The 21,734-nt window shown below is 42.1% G+C and overlaps 1 protein-coding gene and 1 long non-coding RNA gene across 4 annotated transcripts; both read right to left on the minus strand.

Moving 5' to 3' along the window:
- Positions 1–9,365: 9,365 nt before the first annotated feature.
- Positions 9,366–9,932, minus strand: LOC106355339 (putative F-box protein At1g64540). Its single transcript, XM_013795315.1, has one exon. It carries the CDS (start codon positions 9,930–9,932, stop codon positions 9,366–9,368), a length of 567 nt encoding a protein of 188 aa, XP_013650769.1.
- Positions 9,933–14,545: 4,613 nt separating this feature from the next.
- LOC106381507 lies at positions 14,546–21,426 on the minus strand. Of its 3 annotated transcripts, none has more exons than XR_007324044.1 (9): positions 21,052–21,426; positions 20,651–20,979; positions 20,435–20,531; positions 17,945–20,303; positions 17,334–17,638; positions 16,563–16,648; positions 15,273–15,508; positions 15,083–15,172; positions 14,546–14,995 (listed from the first exon to the last, which is right to left on the minus strand). It is a non-coding gene; the product is annotated as an uncharacterized LOC106381507 (long non-coding RNA). The 3 variants fall into 3 exon arrangements; XR_007324046.1 differs by having other exon boundaries at positions 16,563–16,639; positions 20,651–20,976; positions 21,052–21,419; XR_007324045.1 differs by having other exon boundaries at positions 20,651–20,976; positions 21,052–21,418.
- Positions 21,427–21,734: the final 308 nt, after the last annotated feature.

The raw sequence follows: 21,734 nt of genomic DNA on the forward strand, positions 1-21,734 counted from the left end.
TGCGGAGATGGGTATAGCATACTGATTTAGTGACGTCTATCGCGCGTACTCATCTGACATTTTGCATTTGTTGTTTTTTTTTTTTTTTTGCAGTTGGTCATCCGAATCTTGCCACCTACCCCGAGGACTGGAAGAAGAGTGCCCGAACTGTCGCGTTACAGAGACAGGATCATTGGGAAAACTTTACTCGGGAGAGGATCCAAAAATCTATCGATCGAATTGCCAATCGTGAGTTTCTACTCCCCTTTTCTGTTTCCAAGCAACCAATCGATAACTTAAGGGTTTTCTTTTTTTGCAGAGGATTGGATCTTGGATTCGCTTCCCCACATCAATCAGTCGACAAAGAAGAGGTTGTCGCTTTTCACACGAACTGAGCAGAAAGAAATTAACCGAGCCAAGTCCATGAAGCAATTGCCAGATCTCAGTCTTATTGTGGCCGGGAAGATAGGTGCCAAGAAAGGTGCTTCCGGAAGCAAAGTGGGTCCCTCGGGGACAGAGGTCGCTGCTGCTGCTCCCGTTGCCGCCGAGCAAGCGCTCACTAGCGGCTCTTCCCAAAGAAAGAACTTAAGGAAGAAGAAGAAAGATGTCGAGGCTCGGGGGGAGCCTAATGCGGAAGGGAACGTCGAGCAAACCGGCGCGGGCGGTTCCTCCAAGAAGGGAGGTAAGAAGAGGAAGGTCGGGGATCCGCCTACAGATGACGCTCCCAAGAAGAGGATGAAGAAGAAAGACTTCACTTTGCCCCGCCCATCCTCTGTCTGTGAAGAGGAACTTCAGCTCTGGTCCCTGAAGCTGTCTCCGAGGTTAGAACCTCTGATGATGAAGATGAGACCGTCGCATTACGTCTGCGGAGGCGGGAGAGACGGACTATTGATGAAGGGTCTCGTGGAGCCTTCGCGGATGATCGGGACATCTCGGAGACTCCGAGGAAATCGCCAGTCTCCGAGGGACGGCGAGGCCGCTTGCTCGACGAGTCTCTTGCTCGTATTGCAGAGGGATCCGAGACCCGTGTGTCCAGACGTCCCAAGGAAACCCCGGAAGATGGATTTAAATTTGAGTTCAATCGTGGGTTTCGATTGACCTTTCACCCGGAAGATTGTGGTCGTTTACTGCAGCTGATTAAGGGCGGTCCCGACCAGCTTCCTCCGGTGAAAGATCTCGTTTTTAAGGACAAGTATGAACACGCCGCTTGCTCGTCTGTAAAAGTAAGTGTTTGTCTATTCCTCTCCGCCATTTTTTTTTTTGCGAGGAATATTTTTCTAACTTTTCTTTGTTATGCCCGAGCAGAGTCAAGGCGATTGGAACGTACTCGTCGAAAAGTACGACACGACGCTGAAGCGAGCCAAAGAGCAGATTCGCGAGGGCGAGGAAGCGAGGAAGAAGGCCGAGGAGGCTCTCTGGGCTGCAGTGCGAGATAAGAGTGATGCAATCGCTCGGGAAAAGTCGCTCAGGAAGGCGTTCGACGAGACGAGGATGGCTGATGCGGCCGACTTGTAATTGTGCAATAAGTCCATGAAGGACCTCGAATCCGTGGTGGATAAGTTGGGGAAGGAAAAGGATGATCTTGAGAAGGTGAGGGCCGCGGAATCGCTGAAGCACACCGAGGAGATGAACAGACTTCGTAAATCTCGCAAATACGAAGTTACGCACGAGAGGATCCGTGTGATGATTGCTATGATCGTCAAAGCTGAAAAACGCTTTCATCGGATTTCTCTTCGCGAAGATCAAAGGGACAAATACGATGATGCTCGGTGCCTGTACAGCCAAGCTTTCGGGACGAGGAAATGTCTTGAGCAGATCAAGGACTCGGAAATTAAAATCCCGCAGGAGACCATTGATACTTTCGCCGAGCAAGAGGAGCATTATGAGCGGGAAGCAACTCGTTTGGAGGTTAAGGAGATTCCGGTGGAAGATCTTCGCCTTTCTCCGCTAGTGTTGGAATCTCGGTTCTTAATTGAAGATATTTGGCGGCAGATCAATCCGTTCGGGTCAAATGTCGATTTGATAGACTCTGAAGCCGCTATTGCTCTCTGTACTCCCCACGTCGACCGAGATCCCCGCTCCGAAGATCGCATGAAGGAGCTTGCTTAGACCACCAGATCTTTCACTCAGCGTACTGATCAAGACGTCGATCCTACGAAGCAGACGTCGGCTGGTGCGGTCGTTCCGAAGGACGGAGTCGTGCCTACCATCGTCCTGACTGATTCTCCCACGAAGGCATCTAAAAACGCGAGCTCGTCCTCATCTTCCTCTGAATATCCCGAGAAGGAAGACGGTGTTCCTGTGGGTCGTCCAAAAGAGGTTCCTACGGCGAACGCGGATCCGCCAGCCCCAACATTTGGTCGTGTCTTGGGTCCCGGAGAGGGAGATGGCGGCGGCAGCAAGGATCCTCCTGTTGTCGATGAGTGAAACTCGTTGTTTGTTGTAACTTTTTTTTTTTCTATCTCGGTCTCGGCTCGTTGAAGCCCTTGAACTCTTGTTTTGTCTTGTATTATTGGCCCGGATGGGTTTTGTTGTTCGGTACTCGGGAGGTTTCCCTTTCCTTTTTAAAACTTCGAATTGTTTTTAAGTGTTTTCATCTTAAGTGCATCACGAATGATCGTAAATGACTTAGTTGATTTTGAAATAATCCGTTGCCCGTTGATTTAATCCTACCAATCTTGTTTACGATTAGTCGGATGAATAAAGACAACGAATTTTAATAAATTTCCGAGGAAAAAAGGTATTCGGACGCTACACAGTAATCGAGAGAAATTTGGTCGGCCAACTCGTTATTCTTCGATTTGCGATGAGGTCCAAAAATTCCGCCCGTGAGTCGGTCAATGCGGAATGCATCAGTGACGCGGGACTTTATTTTTCTCTTCGTTCGATATCTGATCAGGATTCGTCCGATTGATCGGGACGAGTGCCCGTGCGCCGCTTATGAGTTAAGGGGCTGGCATCATTTGTTCGGGTTTTTTACTCTCGTCATTTGCTCAAGGGAGAAACGAGATGAGTAAAAAGGATTTTTGTTTTTGTTTTTGTTGGGGCTGGACCCCGTAGAGGGGTTGCCTATGTACCTCCGAGGAGGATCAAGCCTTTCGTAGTTCGTTTTGGTAACCTGCTCGAGAGGACGCGAGCGGACCTTCTTGTTGTAATAACTCTCGATTTGGTTGCGGTAATTCTGGATCCGAAGAAGAGCTTGGTCGCGTTTCTCCTTGAGTTCATCGAGGGCATCGAGCATCATCTCTTGGTTAAGCTCAACATATTTGGGCATCTTTGATCGGCGGAGACTTGTTATGTTGACCTCGGCCGGAGCCATTGCTTCCATCCCGTATGCGAGGGAGAAGGGAGTGGATTTAGTCATTCCTCGGGGGGTCGTACGATGCGACCAGAGGACACCGTCGAGTTCGTCGGCCCAGTGTCCTTTTTTTTGAGATCGAGACGCTTCTTGATCCCGTCGATGATGAGCTTATTCGAGGACTCCGCTTGTCCGTTTCCCTGAGGGTACCTTGGTGTCGAGGGGCTTAGTCGGATGTCCCACTTGTTGCAGAAATCTTTGAAATTTCCAGACATAAACTGAGATCCATTGTCGGTCACAATCTCGTATGGTAGGCCGTGACGACAGATAACGTTTTTCCAAACAGAGCCGCGAACTTCCTTCTCGGTAACCTGCGCGACGGCTTCGGCTTCAATTCACTTGGTGAAGTAGTCGGTTAATACTAACACGAAGCGGCGTTGACGGGATTTCGGCATTGGTCCGATGATATCCATCCCCCATCGCATGAATGGATAAGGGGTTGCGGAGGTTCGCAGTAGCTCGGTTGGGCTGTGGATGCTCGGAGCGTGTCGTTGGCATTTTTCGCATCGTCGAGCATACGCTTCACAGTCCGTATTCATTGTTGGCCAGAAGAATCCCATGTTTCGGATTTTTAAAGCTAGTGCTCGGCCTCCGGAGTGGTTGCCACCTGCTCCCTCATGAGTCTCGGCCATCACTAATCGTGTTTGCTCGCCGCAGATGCATTTGAGGAGGACCTTGCTAGCAGTTACTCGATGGAGTTCCTCTTCCATGATGACGTAGTGAGCACTGCGTCTTTTTAGCCGTCTCGCAGCCCACTTATCAGTTGGAATCGTGCCGTTGGTGAGGTACTTGATGAACTCAGTTCTCCAGTCGGGTGTCGGCTGATCTTGGTCTGTCATCTCGGCGTCGCCGTCAGTCAGAGATTGGGGCGTCGTTTCGGAGTCCGTAGTGACGAAGTTAGCTGCCTCCGCTGAGATATCGATGCTCGGTTTCTCGATCCGATGGATCGGGATAAACTTTTTGACTTGGTCGCGGAGCTTGCTTCCGAGTGCTGCCAATGCGTCAGCACACACATTCTCCTCGCGGGGAACCTTTGTGAGTTCGAAGAATTCGAACTCCTTAGCTAGTGATTGAACGACTCGGAGGTAGGCATCCATCCTGTCGTTGCGTGCATCATAGTCGCCGCTGAACTGAATGGTGACGAGCTGCGAGTCATAGTATGCACTGAGTCGCTTAGCTTTGACTGCTTTCGCGAGACGAAGGCCGGCAATGAGCGATTCGTACTCTGCTTCGTTATTCGACGCCGGGAAACCAAAGCTGAACGACTGTCGGATGAGTTCCCTTGTTGGTGATTGGAGTTGAACTCCTGCTCCCGAACCTTTGTTCGTCGAGGAACCGTCGACGTGCAGAATCCAGTTTGAATCTGGGACTTCGAGATCTTGGGCAAGTTCTGGAGATAATTCCACGAGGAAATCGGCGAGGACTTGAGCCTTAGCGGCGGTTCTACACTTGTAAGTGATGTCAAGCTCCCCGAGTTCTATCGCCCACTTGGTAAGACGGCCAGCTCTGTTCGTGTTTTGCAAAACAGTTCGGAGCGGCTGGTTGGTAAGAACTTCCACCGAATGTGACTGGAAGTAAGGACGAAGTTTCCTCGCTGATTCGACGATAGCTAGGGCCATCTTTTCGAGTGTCGGATACCTGGTTTCCGGTCCGGTCATCCTTCTACTCATGTAGAAAATGGGTCTTTGCTCTCCTCGGTCCTCCTTGATTAGTACACTGCTGACTGCTGCGGATAAGACCGCAATGTAGAGGGACAAGACGTCGCCTATGTCTGGCTTCGCCAAGATCGGGGGCGTCGTCAGGTAGTGTTTGAGCTGATTGAAAGCCTCTTCGCACTTGTCGTCCCAGATGAATTTCTTGTTTCCTCGGAGGAGATCGTAGAAGGGGAGACATTTGTCGGTGGATCGAGAGATGAAACGATTGAGTGCTGCGATTCGGCCGGTTAGTCGATGGACTTCTCGACAGTTTCTCGGGCTTGGGAGATCGAGGACAGCTGATATTTGCTTCGGGTTTGCTTCAATTCCTCGCTGCATTACTATGTAACCGAGAAATTCTCCGGACGAGACGCCAAAAGTGCACTTGACCGGGTTTAGCTTCATCTTGTATGTATTAAGAATGTCAAAACACTCTCGTAAATGCACCAGATGGTCGTCTGCTCGGAGTGACTTGACGAGCATATCATCGATATAGACTTCCATTGTGGTGCCAAGCTGCTTGGCGAACATACGGTTGACTAGTCGCTGGTACGTCGCTCCGGCGTTCTTTAGCCCGAAGGGCATCACCTTATAGCAGTAGGTTCCTCGGTCGGTTATGAATGATGTCTTCTCTCGGTCATCCGGATGCATCATGATCTGGTTGTATCCCGAGAAAGCATCCATAAACGTGAGCATTTCATTGCCGGCAGTTGACTCGACGAGTCTATCGATGTTCGGAAGCAGATAGCTGTCCTTAGGACAGGCTTTGTTGAGGTCGGTAAAGTCAACGCACATACGCCACTTGCCGTTTTTCTTCTTGACGACCACTGGGTTGGCGATCCACTCCGGGTAACGGACTTCCGTTATTGAGCCCGCATTGAGTAAACACTCGACTTCCTCGATGACTGCCTTAGATCTCTCGGGACCCAATTTTCGTCTCTTCTGTCGAATGGGCTTGATGTTTGGATCCACGTTCAGCTTGTGAGCCGTGATGGAAGGGTCGATCCCTTGCATGTCAGACATTGACCATGCAAAGGTAGATAAGTTCTGCTTTAGGAAATCCAGGATCGTGCGCTGCATCTCGTCTGATAAGTAGGCGCCTACTCGTAGCACTTTGCTTGGGTCCGACTCATCGACCGGAACCTCGAGCACTTCTTCCTTTTGTGGGCAGACCTTACTTATCGGAGGGGAAACCGAGTTGACGAGTGACTGCGAGTGCTGTAATTTGACCGTGGCGATCAAGAGATCTCGTGCGGCTCGTTGATCTCTTCTTACTGTCTTAATCGTTCCATCCATCCCCGGGAATTTGACGCACTGGTGGTATGTAGATGCAATTGCTCGCATAGAGTATAGCCATGGGGTACCTAGTATCACGTGATAGGGGGCCTTGGTACTGACCACCGAGAATTTGACCGTCCGAGTTACTCTCTCTGCTTGTACTGAGAGATGGATAGTCCCGAGGATTACTTCGGAGGAGCCGTTGAAGCCGGTGAGAGTTCTGGAAGATGATTTCACGTCTTTTAAGTCGATACCCATTTTTACGAGAGTTTCGCGAAAAATGATATTGACTGAGCTTCCTGTATCGATTAGTACTTTGGTAACGTCGTACTTATCGATAGCCAAGACGACGAGAAGTGGATCGTTATGAGGGAGGTTTACGCCGAGTAGATCTTCCGACGAGAAGGAGATTGGGGGATCGTTCGGGGGCTTCTGTGGCCAACGCTGTGAAGTGTCCACCAGTCGGTGGAGATCCTTGCTTTCCTCTGATTGCTCGGCCCTTTTGCGATTCAATTTCGTACGAAGATCGTCCATCCGGGTGTTAAGTTGGTCGCGCAAATCGACGATAAGGTTGCCGTCTGGAGATGCTGGTGAGGATCTTTGACTCGGCGCGTGCTTGGTTCTTTTGGCGTTGCGCTCGACTCGGAGATCAGAGGGACCGGGAGTCTCGCTAATCCTCGGAGTGGCCTTTCGCTTGAGGAGCATACGTAAGTCCGACAATTCGGGAGCTTCCTCGAGGTCACTCTCTTCGTCCGATGAGGACTCTGGTTGGGCGCGAATAACTTCGATCCTTTGTCTGACCGCGGGTTGGTCTTCGTCTGCTGAGACGTCACCATCGTCATCCTGACGAGGGGTCTGCTCGGCATCCTTCGGCTTTTGGTCGTCTTGACGCGGTTTCCCTTGATTTTTTCGCTGATTCTTCCTCTCCTTGTTCCTGCTCCAACTGCTTTCGCTTTTTGGCTTCGGAGGAGGGATCTTAAGCTCGCCGCTTTCGATCGAAGAGAGGAACTGTGCGAAAAGTGTTTTGCACTCTGACGTGTCGTGGCCTTTGACACCATGGAGCTTGCACGATTTGGAAAGTCCTGGAGGAGCCCGGGATGGACCCGCTACGGAATCGACCTGGGCGACTGCGGCGGCCGCCGTTGCTCAGGGGGATTCGCTAGGAGGATCTGTCTCTCGATGAAAGGTGTTCCATTTCTTCCCGTTTTCATCAACGACGTAGAGGAGACCATTCTTGCGGTTGTGTTTGTAGCTGGCAGCATGCTGACGAGGTTCGACGTGAGCGGTAGCAGCGTTTTTAGGTACCGATTGCTTCGCCGAGTTATGCTTGCTCATGATGGCTTTAGTGTCCTCCTCCATACGGATGAAGTTGTGGGACCGAGCAACGGCATCTTGTAGTGACGAGGTGGGACATCGATAGAGATCTTCTCGGAACCTACATTCTACCAGAAGATTGTTCCTTAAGGCGTCGACGGCGATGTGATCGGGAATGTTGATTCTCGACACGACCGACTTAAATCGCTCCATGTAGTCGCGAAGACTCTGGTCCTTCGCTTGCTTGAGGTTCCAAAGGCTCGAGGTTGTTGGTTCGCGCTTGGTGAACATGATGTAAGTCTTGAGAAATGCTGAGGAGAGCTCTTTGAAGCTGCTAATCGAGTTCTCCTCGAGGCCCGAGAACCAAGTCAGGGCTTGTTCGTTCAGTGTCTCGACAAAGAGTTGGCAGTATCCTGCGTCTCTTTCCTCGGGAGCAAGTCTAGCTCTCGCCACCGCGATGTTGAAAGCCGTCAAATGCTCGACGGGATCACCTCCTGGTTTGTACTCTGGGAGACGCAACTTGTCCATTTTCCGGAGCTTGACCTCCGTCAGTTCTTCGGTAAAAGGTGTGCGTGATGTTGAGGCGATGACGCTATCAATATCAGGAGCTGCGCTGGTTGCTTGGTGGATTCTCGAGCTCATTTGTTGGAAATTTAACTTGAGCTCGGCAATCTCTCGGATAGTTGAGGGATCGGACGCTGCTGGGAGAGCATCGGCGACGAGGGTCTCTGCAGGGTCAGCTGGGTTCGTCGTACGACCGTCCGTTGGAGTAGGGGGGTTTGTGTTGAAGAGGTGACGACGGAATGGTTGCGAGTTGCCGGTGGGTGCGCTGAGAGCAGCGACGATGGCAGCGAGCTGGTCGTTTGTCGTCTTCTGGACTTCCTCTTGATGAGCAAGTCGAGCCATGACTGAACTCATGAACTCTGACGAGAGAAGGGGAGGAGGCGGAGGAGGCGTGAGTTCCGGCCCCTCTCTCGAGATATCAGGGTTCGTACCTCCGGTGGTCATTTTGGTCTAGAAACGCTAGGTCTGTTCGGACCCCACGGTGGGCGCCAATTTTTTAAGGTGAGTTTGGTCTCAGGTGAAGTAAACAATACTAAAAATGGGTCAAACAGAGGCGTTTATTAGATTTCGAGATGAGGTTACAAAGGTGGAGAAAGTAATGGCAAGCCAGAGCTCGTGAGAGCTTAAACCGGAAAAGTACAAATAGCAGAGAGATGACTGTACGGACAATAAACCCTAATCTCGCCGCTAAGTTTGTGTAGCCAAGTGTCGATTTCTTTCTCCTTTGCTTTCCTCTCCTTTTATAGTCTTTATCCGATCGACTTAACCTAATTCATTTTTAATTGATTGGGCCTTGTCGGCCTTTCGGGCCTGGCTAGTGAATGCTCGTCCCGAGCTGCTAAGTCGATCACGCTCTGTCTGCTCTCTGTTCGACTAAAAGCAGTCTATAGTCGAGTCGAAACTCCGAATATCGGCTTCCGAGCCGACGACTATTCGGCTTATCGGATTGGGCCTTTTGTTCGATGGGCTTTGTGGATGGGTTCAATCCATCCCCAACAGGTTTGTAGATTAGGGGCCCTCTCGAGCAGACGAAGAATAACATGCCAGCCTTTATCCTTGTCACTTTCGAATGATAAAGTAAGGAGGTTTTCGAAAAAGGGATGTACTCACAACAGAAAAGAATAGCCTAAAAGACATATTTCTATCAATACCATGATGAGCATACATATCCAAAACAATCAATGAGGAGGTAGAGAGAAACTAACCTCTAGAGAATGAGGAGACAAATGAAGGGTCTTAACGTTGCGGCTTATGACATCAAGGAGAAAGGTAGTATTACCAAAGATAACATTAAAACCATTCACTGAACGGTGTCCATCCTCATAATCATCATCATAACGGATGGTTAACTCCCACAGTCGAAGATCTAGTTTAGCTTCGACAAGCGAGCGCATTCTCGACAACATATAAAAACTGGAGACATACCCAGAATATTCAAAGTAAGTAAGATTAGGTGCCATGACCGCAACTTCATCTTCATAAACCTTTCTATATTTGGGAACATGGAAATAAATCACAAGTCGCTTCAAGCAATAACTTTGCAAACGTCTAATCCAACTTGGCGGGTTGTCTCCTTCGTCGTTACGTATGAACAATTCTTCCAGGACAGGGCACATAATGATGAGGTTGATATAATTGGTGGTACCAATCACAATGTCGCCGGTAAAAAGTGATTTGAGAGCAGGGAAAATCACAGGACCATCCCTAGTAAATTTCTTAATCATCTCAATCAACAACACATCCATGGGATAGCGTGAGCTTAGTCAGTGTCTTGCTTTGGAACATAAACTCAGCGTGTCTATCAATCCGATTGTTGGACATGGAATTTGTCTCCAACAAGGCTTATAAGATAATGGGCTCAGCCCATTTAAAAGGGGGGCCACTAGGAAACCCTAGACCTATTCTTTCTATAAATAAGGAGGCAACCTCCTTTGAAACTCTCTTGGACTCTCTTTTGGTCTCTCCTCCATCTCTCTCTACTTCTAGAGAGAGAAACACTTCAATACATGCTTTCATCTAGGCACTTGTGATCCTTTGTTGTAGAACTACGATTTGCTTGATCCTCTTTCGGGGTACGTAGGCAACCCTTCAACGGGTCCAGCTATAATCATTAAACACTTTTTTTTTATTCTCTTCGAGTCGGCTCCATCAAATTCAAGCTCAGCATGAAGACTTCTCCTAAACCCACCGACGAGTCCTCGTCTCTTTCATTCACTAGTTTGTTGACAGTTCTCAGATCAAACAGTTGGCGCTCACCGTGGGGCATGGGGAAGTATCTTCGAAGAAGATTAAATTGGAGTCCGTTCTGTCGTCGTTCGATCGTTTAGTCGTCACTCGACCGTTCTGTCGTCACTCGGCGCAGATCGTTCTCTCGCGGTCACTCGGCACAGATCGTTCTCGTGCAGTCGCTTGGCTCGATCTCTCGCGGTCATTCGCTCGCTCTCCTCACTCGGCGCAGATCGTTCTGTCGTCACTTGACCGTTCTGTCGTCACTCGACCGTTCTGTCGTCACTCGATCGTTGTGTCGTCACTCGACCGTTCTGTCGTCACTCGACGCAGATCGTTCTCTCGCGGTCGCTCGACTCGATCTCTCGCGGTCACTCGTTGCAGAACGTTCTCGCGCAGTCGCTTGGCTCGATCTCTCACGGTCACTCTCTCGATCTCCTCACTCGGCGCAGATCGTTCTCTCGCAGTCGCTCGATTCGATCTCTCGCAGTCGCTCGACTCGATCTCTCGCAGTCACTTGGCTTGATCTCTCGCAGTCACTCGCTCGCTCTCCTCACTCGGCGCAGATCGTTCTCTCGCAGTTACTCGGATCGTTCTATCATACCATATGTATTAAAATGTATATTTTAAATTTCTATAATTTAATCTATGTATTTAATTGTTTCTATAAACAAATTATGTTAATTCTTCTATCTTTAAAATGTTTAATTGTTTGTATGGTAATATAGATTAGATTAGGTAGTTCTAGGATTAGTTTCCTTTTAAAAACTTTAATTAAATAAATAAAAATTCAAATACCAACAACCAATCAAATTAAGAGAATTAATTCTAAACTCCATCTATGAATGACACCTAAACAAAATTCACTTAAGTGACTTCTCAATTAATATATAGTAGGATAGGATTGAGACATTTTTTTGAGCAAATATATAGCGGCATTTGACATGACTTTAATGACATTTGACATGACTTTAATGACCGTAGTTATAAATAATACACACTAGACCCTGACCCGCGCGCCAGCGCGGGTTTGAATTTTCAGTTTTTGGTTACTTATTTAACTAAATAGTGTATTTGTAATATTTGATGTATTATATTCAGCAAGTAAATAATTTTTTTGGCATCTTAAACCATCTATTTACGATGAATATTTGATATCATATAAAAAATTGAACAAATAGACGTAATTAGAGAATTGTATACGATATATAAAAACAATGGTTATTAATGTAAAATATAAAGAAATATTATATTATGACTTAGTATGGCATAAAAGATTATAAATTAGGTATACATGTTTAAAGAAAATAAAATAATTTTTAGACTTCTATGAAAAATTTAACATATAAAAAATGGCGATGAATTAGTCATCAAATTGTAAATAATTTCATAATTTTATTAATAATAAATTATTTATAGTCTTTGTTTTTCGTCAAGATAATTATTAAATGTCCATAACATTAATATGTTAAAAGACCATATTATGAAAGCCCATGTTGTAACCGTTTTTTTCCGGGAAGTGTAACAAAAAAAAATTACATTTAACTCTTCGTTTTGTTTAAGTTTGTGTCGGTAAAAGATTAAAAAAAATCTCTCTATCTTTTTCAATGTTCAATTTGAAGCTTATTATGCGGAAATCATACGCAAATATAGGCAATTGGTTGGAATCTCTATATCTTTATATTCTTATAAATTTTAAATTTATTGTTTCCTCTTCTGCAAGCAAATCAATTACTGAAGTAATAGATCAATTGGTTGGAATCAAATCTATTCTTATAATTAGTGTAATTATGGTTACAGTTTCTATATTTAATAGGTATATTAAAGATACGACATTGAAGATATTCTGTTTTGATTAATAGAAGATATTGGATTTTGAGTTTGTATTTATTGATTTGATTTTTTATAAAGCTTATAAAATCAATGGGATGATTGGTTGGTTGATACATCCTATAAAGAAAACGAAAAACTATAGGTAGTTTGAATATTGTATATCGATCGATGCATGATGTAAGTTGACTATATAAAACTTGAATATGATCATTTCAAACTAAAGTATAGGTAGGTTATATGCATTTGTTATATTGTAGTTAATATATTTTAAATATTACATAAGTCAAGTGATTCACGTTTTCGTAAAAATAAAATTCAAGTTCATTATTGGGTCGTACTCGTACGTAATAAGGTACGTTAAATATGATGTATTTTTAGGTTCATTTAATGACATTAAGTTTAAATTTGATTAAGGAAAACTCATTAATTTAACTGGAAAAGACAAACATTAAAATAGGTAGGTTTATTTAATGACATTAAGTTTAAATTTGATTAAGGAAAACTCATTAATTTAATTGGAAAAGACAAGCTTTAAAATATGTAATTTAATTTAATTCTCAGTGGCATGGAAGTGTAAATAAGTTAGAAAAATTAGGAGTATTTTTTAATGAGTACTTCTCTTTTAATAATAGAGATGCATGAGTCCGTAGTTACATTTAAACAATACCAATTAAGAGAAAGAGATCTGACTTAAGACTATATACGGATGTTACCGCAACTTCAAACAATGTGGAGAGAATTTAAATGGATTGTTACTCTTATTTGTTTTGACAATTTTTCTGTGTCTAGTACTCTACCATCCGGGGTCACTTGTTCAACCAATGTTGTCGCAAGTTCCAAGCTCCGTTGCGTTTGTGCAACCGTCGATAGCAGCCAAACACGAGATGAACGACACTGATACTGTTAGAAATTTATTCTTCTACTTGTAAATCATACATTCATACTAGAGGAATCATGTTTATTCATCAAGTTTACGTCTATTATATATGTACTCACAAAAAAATACTTTTATAAATATATCTGATTTTTCTTTCTTTATATCTTTTAAGTCTAAGTATATTTAGAAAGTTACTATTGAATTTAAATAATACCTCAGCATTTTCAACCGGTCATCACGAAGTATAGTAATAGCTTACCATAGTGTGATATAAATTGCTATTTAGTATATAAAAATCATATCAATTACTCTTAGTTTTGTTTTGGTTGATAGATTGAGGCAGAAGAACAACTGATAGTCGAAATCGACGTTGATACACCAGTAAGAAGCGGTTGGACTGTTGCCTGACAAGAGCTCTTGGTGAGAAGCTCGAGGACTTTGGGCAACACCAAGAAGAAGTCCTATCTGACTTGATTTGGCACTGAAATTGGTAGGATCAGTTCTGAACTCAACAAAGCTTCTCAACGAGACTAGGTGCATCTCTAAAGCTAGTTTAGCCTTCTTAGTGATGCTTAGGACAATGGAGTTTGATGACGAACTCAACGGTTTACTCGGATCAAAACCTTGGACCTCAACATTACCGTGTCGAAGCCAATAATTAGTAACCGATTCCCATTAGTTCAATTTCTTTTGTAATTCAACTTCAAGTAAATTTTAACTTAAAAGTGATCATGCATTTTCTTTTGAATGATCCACCATGCATGTTTACTGTTACTATACACTACTTAGTACTAACTACTAACAGGTTCTTTTTGGCGGAGAGGGTAAAGATATAGTCTGAGTATTCTATTTAAACTTATTTTTTTTTTTGCTAAATTAAATTTTAAAACTTTCATCTGCATGTTATTCAGTTATCAAATCAACGGGAATGAGAATATTTCATTAATTAAAACTTAGCAGTGTTGTTAAAACCGGACCGATCCGATGGTTAGACCGGGTTCAACCATGAACCGGGTATATAAACGGGTTGGGTCTAATAATTGGTTCAACCATGAACCGATCACGTAGCCGGATTAGATCTTAAAGTTATTAAACTACGAAAACTATCAAAAATCTATAAATCATCCATATAAACATAAAACTAGTTTATATTTATAATGTTTTATGTTTAAGAGTTATTTATATTTTAATTATGTATCATATTTAATAACATTATTTGTATGTTCATATACTAAAAGTATATTAAACCAGATTATTGAACCATGTTTGATCCGGTCAGACCATATTAAACCGTGACCCAAACAATTTCCGGTTCAGCTCCTGGTCCGGTTTTAAAAACACTGAAACTTAGGCTTGTTTCTCATATCCAAGCCTAATAATTTAATTTCCACAATACACAAAGTGAATTTTGCATTCGTGTTCTTTAATCTTGAAACATAGATATTTAATACCTGAATCATGGGTTTGATACATGTTCAAATTTGAGGGTATGAAACTATATGTTCAACTTGTTTTAAGAAGAAAAAAAAGAATGTAAAAATATGGTTCATGTCTAAATCCTTGTAAAACGGATTCACAAGTGGGAATGGTTCCAAGCCACAACCCACAATGCAAATACCTTGTTGGAACCGTACAATCACAAAGCTAAAACATTCTCAACATTTTGCATAGAAGGAATTTTTCTTAAAAGTCTAGAGATGCATCGTATATTCTTTTTAGAAATGCATACGTGGGGGTTGGTCAGTTGTTCTGCTCCATGTTAGCTACACGTGTTTCACAAGCCTCTTTCTCCCTCGTCCAGTGCGCTCTCTGACCAACGTTGGCAGCAGTGTCTGGACGCAAGGCGAGAGCGGTAGTCAGCTCCTCAATTCTCTATAAGACAGATACCAATATAAGATCAAATGGAAGAAAAAAAAAAGTAAGAAAAAATAACCAGAAAAATAGTGAATATAGACAGACCTTCTTGTTTTTGTTCAAATTGTGCCTTTGATCCGTTTTCCCAATGTTGGAGGCAGTAGTCTGGAGGTTCTTTTCAGCGGTTCTCAAATCCTACAAAAGAGAGTAAAGGTTGATATATTGACATGCAATTAATGAAAGGAAACAATAAATTAAAAAAAAAAAAAAGGAGAACAAGTTGTTTCGTCTTTACCCTAATGCGGTCTGTTTCTTCAACTATGATGTTGAGTGTGGCTGAAGCTAAGAGCATGATTATTGGAGGATTCTTAGGGTGGGATTCTTAGCGGAATATAAGAATCCGTCTCTTAACTTTTAACTAAAAAAACTAAGAACCGGCTCTCATATGGGTTATCAGCAAAGTGTAGCTAGATATTCCAGCAGCATGTAGGAGTTGAACATGTCGTTCATGGATCAGACCCTGAAAAATCACTGTAAAAAAAAGCATTGTAACAATCTACAAGGACACCAAAGTGTTTTGTAGACTAAACAAACACCAAAGCTACATCATATCAGGTTTTCAGAACTCCAACAAACGCAAACAGTAATCTTTATCGTTGTAATCATGGTAGGAAAATAGATGGAAGTATAATCAGATCCTAACTCGAGAAATCTAACAAAAAAAAAAAATACAAAAAGCTCTACCTCAAATATGCAACAACATCAACCAAGCACATCCCAAAGAATGCCTTGATGAATACCAAAACTATAGATCACAAGATGATTATAACTCATCACAACAACAAGCGATGAACAAAGTAAACGCTTCCGGTATACATTTTTCATCGGATTCATGGCTAGCAACGGATAATCAACTTGAGAATCGAAGCATTATAACAAGTTAAAAACATAGAGCATGCGAAAGAGAATCTATCGGTGATCTAACCACAAACACTGCTTTCGACGAAGACTAAAATTACAAATCTCGATGAACAACAACGTAAACGATAACAGTTAACGATTCCATCGGAATTATGCGAATCAAACAGATCTATGGATCATCCGAACTCGAGGAATCGATCGAGCTTGAGCGATAATCACAGTCAGAAACAGAGATTACGATCATAAACTGTTTGAACTCAGAATCGAAGCAGTATAACAACACAGAGCATGCTAAAGAGAATTGTAGCTTCACGGTTAAACAGCATACAGTATGCGAAGAGAATCTATCTTTCAACTCAAACGATGATCTAACAACAAACACTGCTTTCATAGAAGAAGCGAACTCTAAAATTACAGATCTCCACCATTAGAAGTTACAACAACAAGCGAAGCTAATATATGAACACACGATAACAGTTTCCATCGGAATCATCATGCTAATCAAACAGATCGATGGATCATGGATTGAGGAGCTTAAGCGATAGTCACAGTCAGAAACAAAGATTACGATCAGAAAAATCTAAACGAAGGAGAGACACAGTATACATAAACGATCGAGAATCATATGAAGAAGAAGATGGTGATAGTGATGATAAGAGCTTACAGCTATCAGTGGCTTCGTTGAGCACATCTCCTAGCTGGTACATCTGCTGGTAAAGTTGTTCTTCAGCCATTCTTCTTCTGCAAAATCTGAGAGAGAAAGTAACGAAGTAGCCAACAAAATATATCGTCTCTCCAGCGGGAGAGTGAGTGTTTTTATATTTATTTTAATATTTCAGTTTTTGTTTTAACTAATGGAGTACTTTTTAACCACAGTTACTAAAAGTTTTGATTTTTTCACTGTTGTTAATATAAAGTTTAAAAACATATATATCAATTATATAACAAATGATTCAACATTTCTTAGTTTTTTTTTTCCAATATCTTAAATTCTTGGTGTTTACTTGTTCGCCAAAACGGGTGCAAATGATCAAATCAAGTCTTGGTGGTCAAACAATTTCAGATTGTTTTTTTTTTCGTAATCTCTGTTTTATAAATACCAGTTATATAATTAAGAAATCTATTTTAATAGTCTTTTTAGAAAGAAGCCGTGCATGGCAAGTAATTCAACCATTGTTGAACTTTCATGGTTTCAGAACTCTATAAGATTCATTTTAGAACCAGAACTCATTTAAAGTTTCGATAATTTTGGTTCGGATTTAATTACTTTTAGGTATCATATAAATATTTTATGACAAATCAAGTCATGGTGATCAAAAGGGCCGGCCTTGCATGTTAAATTTACTTTTTCACGAGCAGTACAATTCGAGCAATTTTCATCCAAAAGATGTTTTTTTTATTCTCCTGGATATTAACTTGGAATGGAATCTATTACCTAAATTATCAAGGCAGGGGAATCTCTTGTGCAGCTCTCTTCCTCCCACGAGCTCTGCTGCTTCTTCTTGTTATTGCCTTCTTTGAAGGTACACAGCCATTAAAAAGCAACTAAGATAGGTGCTAAAACACAGACTAGAAAAGCCAAGCATTCTAGTTTAAGCAATGAAGGACATGCCTTTGTATAAGTTGCACCCTCAAACTCCATTTTTTCTCATTGCAGAGTTTATCACCTTGCGTTAAGCTGCAATTCTCGGCTTCACTTTTCATCTTGTCAAAATATCTTGCCTTGCTCGCAACTTCTTCCTGTGGAGTATTAATCATAGAGGAACCTTTTTCTTTTTTTTTGGGTAAACACTAAGTATTGAGAGACCAATATAAGACAAAGAAACATATATAGATCAAACAACATCATTTGCATTCCCTATTCCCTAAATAGAATCGTATAAAGCCTTAGCCTTTTCATTACTCAGTCAAACATGACACCATTCGAAATGTGTTTTTCAATCAAGAAACTTAACTCCAGCAAGATTGCTACTTAGCTTTTGAGTTTCACTTAGATAAAATTGAAATCAGCAAAATATCAGAGGAAACAAGAAACGTGGAGCTGACCTGTTTACATCTCTCAAGAACATCAGAGAAACTGTAGACCGAGTCAGGCTGCTTAAACCCTAAGTACTGCTCGGAGAGTTAGAGATACCCCGATACCGGTTGGTTCCTGCGCCGCTCGCTCCGCCACTCCTCCTCGGTCGCTTCATTTCCGTCAAACCCTCGAAAGCCAATGGCGGTGTGAAGTTAGAGGATTTTTACCATTGCAATTTGCAAACCCAAGGGGTGAGCCATCAATGAAGGAAATAACAAAACGACAGTGATGCCAAGTGCCTTTCCCGTATATTGTATCCGCTCCGGAGAGTTCGAGTCTTAGACACGTGTGCTTCGTCTTTTCCACTAGTATAGTCTGAATCCTTTTTGCTATTGTGAATGCTGACTGAGCATCAGTGTTAAAACTCCATTGCTTACATGGATGATGACTCAGCCTATATATGTAAAATTCCAAAAAAAAAATTACATTACATTAACTACTGTGTTTATTCACGGACATTCTCATTACAAAATTAAGGAATTTTTGATTCTGTTTTCCAAATACTATGAAATATTTTATCGCAACATCCTCAGTTTATTTTCAATTCAAAAATATTTTTTTTTCTTTTTTTAAGGAACATTAATTCTTTTATGACACAAACCTGGATAATGTAGTATTTAGATTTATACTAGTACAAGAAAATGACACTAGAAGCCTCTCTCTAAAAATAAATATTTTCCACTGAATGTCATCCTTTGGCTCATAAATTTCCAGAGCCATGAAGGTCTGATTTCATCTCCTTTCGTTTCTCCTCTATGTTTTTCATATGCGGATATAAGATTTTTATTTGGAACAGTTTGATGTGGCGGATCTAGAGTCCCTCATCTTCTCGATTTTTCCTCGTAGTAGCGGTGTCTCTTCTCTCATGCATGTCTGGTACCGCTGAGGACATGTCTCAGTGTGCTCCTATAGGGGTTACATGTCTTCTCTTCCAGCTTGCGAACACCAAAGGTGTTTAGATTGGTGTGTTTGTCGGTGTAGGGGAGGCAGTGAACTGTTTGGTGGTGTGTAGCAGCGAGGAGCTTGAACTGCTAGATTCATGATCAAGATTTGCATTTTTAGGGGATAGCGAGTATATGAAGGGGATCTATGATAGCTGCTGACTATGACAACGGTTTCTACACCAGCTTGGCTCTGAAGATTTTCTCTATTGTTCGAGAAGCTAGCTCCTTCCCGGTGAACCATTCCACTCACAATGTTTCATTGTCTTTAGTCGATGTGGATCTTCTAGTGGTAAGTAAATAATTTTCTCAAAAAAAAAAGAGTAAGCAAAGAAGAACTCACTTAGAAGTTAGAACTTGTGCTTCTCTCTTGTAATGCGCCAGCGGGTATATCTTTTTGAGCAGGAAATGAAGCTATTGGCAGAAAATGGGAAAGTGAACATAAGGATATATATAATGGGACCATGAGACTCACGCAGGCCATTCATGGACCCATGCATGCACAAGAAACATGATATTGTGCTCGAGACCAGATAGAAAACAAAGCAGTAAGATTCAAATACCCAATCAGATGGAGAATCAGACTTTATGCAGGTTACTACTATATTACGTGTAATGCGATATTTAAAATTAAAAAGAAAATTTATCACGAAAATATCGTTGCCTGCTTATATATTCAACACTGAAGATTGATCTAATAATAGTACATTAAGTACAAAGTTACATAAGAAAATTAAAGACTTAAGGTGAAGACGAAACATTACTATTTCAGATGCTTTAAAATCGTGGAAGATGTAGTTATGTGCGCAAGCTTCCACCCTTAACTTTTTTAAGTCCATTAACTTAGCTCCAATAGCGTTCTGATGCTCTGAACGCAAGTATAATCGCTCCCGCAAGAAGACACATAATCATTCCTCGACACTCTAGAACCGAACTCCAAATCAGAAAACACAATCTTGTGACTCTTTCGTATTCCGAGGAATTCCGCCATAGGTCTTCTGGTGGAGTGATCAGGCCTGGCAGTCTCTCCGTGGTTACAACTTCTCAACCTAACTTTTTTGCCGACATCTGTTTCACCATTGCCATCCTCAGGTTCTGCTAGCTCGCAGGGGTTGTTGTTATTACATATTGTAGCTGATTCCTTAACATCGATGCATTGAATTTCTCTGCAATATTCTTGTGAGCTGAGCGCCTAGTCATCTCTTCAACAAGATCATCATTGTCAGAGAGAGACCAAACACAAGCTCCTGCTATCAGATATGAAACTTCGGTGTGGACATTCTATCAGATATGAAACTTCTTCTGTCTAAATGACCACGACTGATGTCTTTGATATTGAACGATCATCCGATTTGTCTCTATGTTTGCCGAGATACGGAGTTCAAGGCTTCAATAAATTAAAAAAAAAAAGAACACATTTAACAGAGATGTCATAGAACCGTGATAATTGGGAAAGCTTTATGAAAGATTGAACTATTTTTTTTCATAAAGTGATATTGTGGGAGGAGCCAGAAATACCTTTGACGCCTCATCATGTTAACCCATTCTCATGATATCATCAAGCAGGAATTGAGCAAGATCCACCTCTTTCCGTCTTTCCCCAACTTTGAGGTTTCTTTTTTCATATGCAGAACATTAGACCTTTAGTTAGCATTAACCCAAACCACAGTTGGAAAACCCAACTTAAAAAGAAATATATGAAAGCTATTTCTGCGTATTCACAAAAGAACAAACCTTTTGTATCTGAAGATTTTTTGTCCTCACCTTCATTACACAATCTCAGTTTGAGGCAGGGTCAAACTTTATATGATATGTCAATCCATCTGTGAATATACATCAATAGTGAAGCTATTAACACAGAAAAAAATCAGTAAAAATATATAATGGTCCCTTAACACTCTTCTCGTTGAGCATTGCAGTCTCTATAACTGCTTGCTGGTGTTCAATCCTTCGAGAATACCCCTAACAGCTTAACCGCCTTGGAGAGTTTATCATCGTAGTTATGAATATCAGAGACCCATCGTTTTGCATGATTGCATCATGACTCTATCTGCAGGAATCTTCTGATTCATATACATAGATTCATTATAAAGATTATAACCCTTATTTAAATATATTGAAGCACGAACTCTTACCTAATTTCAGTTGGCGAAGAAAGTACTCACCATCCTCGTCGTTGCTAGTAATACCGAAAAGCTAAAGTTGTCTTTGATTCTCTGAAAAATCTTTCAGTGATGATCGAGGTGATGGGTTCTCCAAAATATCGAGGTGAAAAGGATGATTGAAGGTTTGAAACTGGAACTGTTATAATAGGAGTACGAAACGGAAACTGATACTATAAAGTAAAGAAGCTGTAAAGGTTAACTGGAGCCATTAATTTGTAACTTTTGTGGAGAATAAACCGTCAATATCTGATTGATTTTGAGTCGTTATGGAGATCGAAACGACACACTAAATTTCTGAAAATCTCGTCGGGCGTAAAAGGAAGAAGAAACATAAGGACGTGGGCTTATTATAATCTTTAATAGTGACTGGGCTTAGTAACAAATGCAATAAAAGCCCAGTTCAAATAGAAGCCATGAGATAACCGGAAAAATAAAATGGATACGGCTTGGTTTGGTGAAGCACACATGGCGTAAAATGCCCCTCATTCTTTGATGGCGCAGACGCAGGAGGAGAAAAACGATTCAACTTTATTATTATAGATAGATTTATATCAAAATTTTGCATGTTTGGTGTCCACTAGCCGACTTGGTGAATGATTCCAAGCCATTGTTTTGTGGTTTCAGCAATTATTAAAAAAATATTACTTTGTAAT

The sequence above is a fragment of the Brassica napus genome, chromosome C5, assembly GCF_020379485.1.
Source record: "Brassica napus cultivar Da-Ae chromosome C5, Da-Ae, whole genome shotgun sequence".
Classification (NCBI taxonomy): Eukaryota; Viridiplantae; Streptophyta; class Magnoliopsida; order Brassicales; family Brassicaceae; genus Brassica; species Brassica napus.